The sequence below is a fragment of the Chrysochloris asiatica genome, unplaced genomic scaffold (genome assembly GCF_000296735.1).
Source record: "Chrysochloris asiatica unplaced genomic scaffold, ChrAsi1.0 scaffold00040, whole genome shotgun sequence".
NCBI classification, from domain to species: Eukaryota; Metazoa; Chordata; class Mammalia; order Afrosoricida; family Chrysochloridae; genus Chrysochloris; species Chrysochloris asiatica.
The window spans coordinates 13,930,230-13,932,087 of NW_006408558.1; the positions used below are offsets into that span (position 1 = coordinate 13,930,230).

A 1,858-nucleotide genomic window follows, 5' to 3' on the forward strand; every position below is an offset into this window, starting at 1 on the left:
CTGAGAACCCTGTGGGCACAGTTCTACTCTGCCACACACGGGGGCACCATGAGTGGAATCTACTTATAAAAATCATCCACTGAGAACCCTGTGGGGCACAGTTCTACTCTGCCACACACGGGGGCACCATGAGTGGGATCTACCACCGTCCTCACTTCACCCCAGAGCTGTGGGCCCCTGGCTGTGGATGAAGGTACTGTGTGGCCAGGACTTGGGGAGCCCCTGGCTGTGGTGGTCAGGAAGGGGCTCTCTAGGCTCATCCTCTGGACCTGGGCTTTCTGGGGTTGGAATAATGTGATTTAATTTCCCCCTGTGAGGCTTTTCATTTTCCCTGGAGTTCCCTGTTGCCTCCGTTTTTCCTGTTGGCTCGGGTTTCTTTTTCTTGGAATGTTCCAGCAGTGGTATTGGATACAAGTAGGCTTCAAAAAGTTTGTAGAAAACTTGAAACTAAAGACCATGGCATTTTCCACCAACTGGTTGAAGCCCCCTCACATGTCAGACACACCAGCATTTTTGCGTGTGTCTGGATTGCTGGTTGGTCATCAGAGAGCATGCGTGTTGTGTGGCTTCTCCAGGAGAGGAGGGCTTGAATCCTAGGAGCAAATCACACTGTACCCAGTGATGCCACATGGTCACTGGCTACTTTGTCTTACAGGGAAGTGGACTGGTTTTCCTTAGCGAGCGTCATCTTCCTGCTGCTGTTCGCCCCTTTCATCGTATACTTCTTTGTCATGACGTGCCACCAGTACGGCTGCTCCCTCACAGCCCCCGCCCTGGACATTGCCACCGGCCGTGCACACCTGTCGGACATCTGGGCCAAGACTCCAGCGGTGACGATGAAAGCGGCACAGCTGTATGCCGCGTGGGTCGTATTCCAGGTGGGTCTTCCTGGCGTGGTGGTTGGGGACTTGCTGTCCGATGCTTCTGCCTCATCGCAGCCCCATGTGACCGGCTCCATAGGATGTCCTGGGCTCTGGGCTCTCTAGTCATATGCATAAGCTGGGTGGTGACTAAGAAGACCTCAGACTCGAAGCACTTCATTGTGTTGGGGAAGGAAGCGGATATGGTATGGACTCTGCCCAAAGAACAACCAAATCTGTCTCGGAAAAAGTGCAGCCGGAATGCTCCTTAGAAGAGAGAATGGCGAGACTTTATGTCTCATATTTTGGAAATGTTGTCAGGAGGGACTAGTCCCTGGAGGAAGGACATCATGACTGGAAAAAGAGGGAGAGTCCCCCCAATGAGATGGATTGGGACCCACTGGCAGCAGCAGTGGGCTCAAACACAGCAACGATTGTGAGGAGGACGCGGGACTGGGCAGTGGTCTGTGTTGTGTGCAGAGAGGGTGGCCATGAGTCAGAACCCACAGGGGACATGCTGAGGAGGGAGGCGTCGGAGCTCATGGGAGGTCAGGGCTGCCTCAGGGAAGTTCACACACAGCCAGGAAGCTGCTGAGGAAGGACACTTGAGGGTCTCGCCCAGCCAAGGCCTGTGTTTCCCAGGAGCCAGCGCTGCAAGAAGGCAGACCAAGATTTCCAGGAATGATCCCACTAGCTATTGCTCCTTCAGTGAGGTCAAGTCCAGAACCACCTATACCTCTTGGTCTCTTTGCATAAACAGTGCTGGGATTTCAAGGGCTGGTTTTTCACCAGTAGAGATTGCCAGGCCTTTCTTTTGCAGCATCTCAGTCTTTCTGTTTGCAGCTGAGTCCATGAACTTGGTGCCACCTGGAGGCTCCCAAGGAAACATGCTTGTTTGTTTGTTTTTAATGTTTTATTGTGAATTATATGATAGTTTACATGAGAGAACTTTAGTTTTACATTCATTCCATCGTATATCATCTCATTGCCATGGTTCC

At 52.2% G+C, this 1,858-nt stretch overlaps 1 protein-coding gene across 1 annotated transcript in view; it reads left to right on the forward strand.

Annotated features, from left to right (window-relative positions):
- The window catches only part of DHCR7 (7-dehydrocholesterol reductase), a 16,682-nt gene that overhangs the window by 1,291 nt on the left and 13,533 nt on the right, over positions 1–1,858 (forward strand). The window contains exon 2 of the mRNA XM_006860816.1: positions 656–878. Within this exon, the coding sequence (XP_006860878.1) occupies positions 656–878 (223 nt within the window). The remainder of the gene's footprint in view (positions 1–655; positions 879–1,858) is intronic.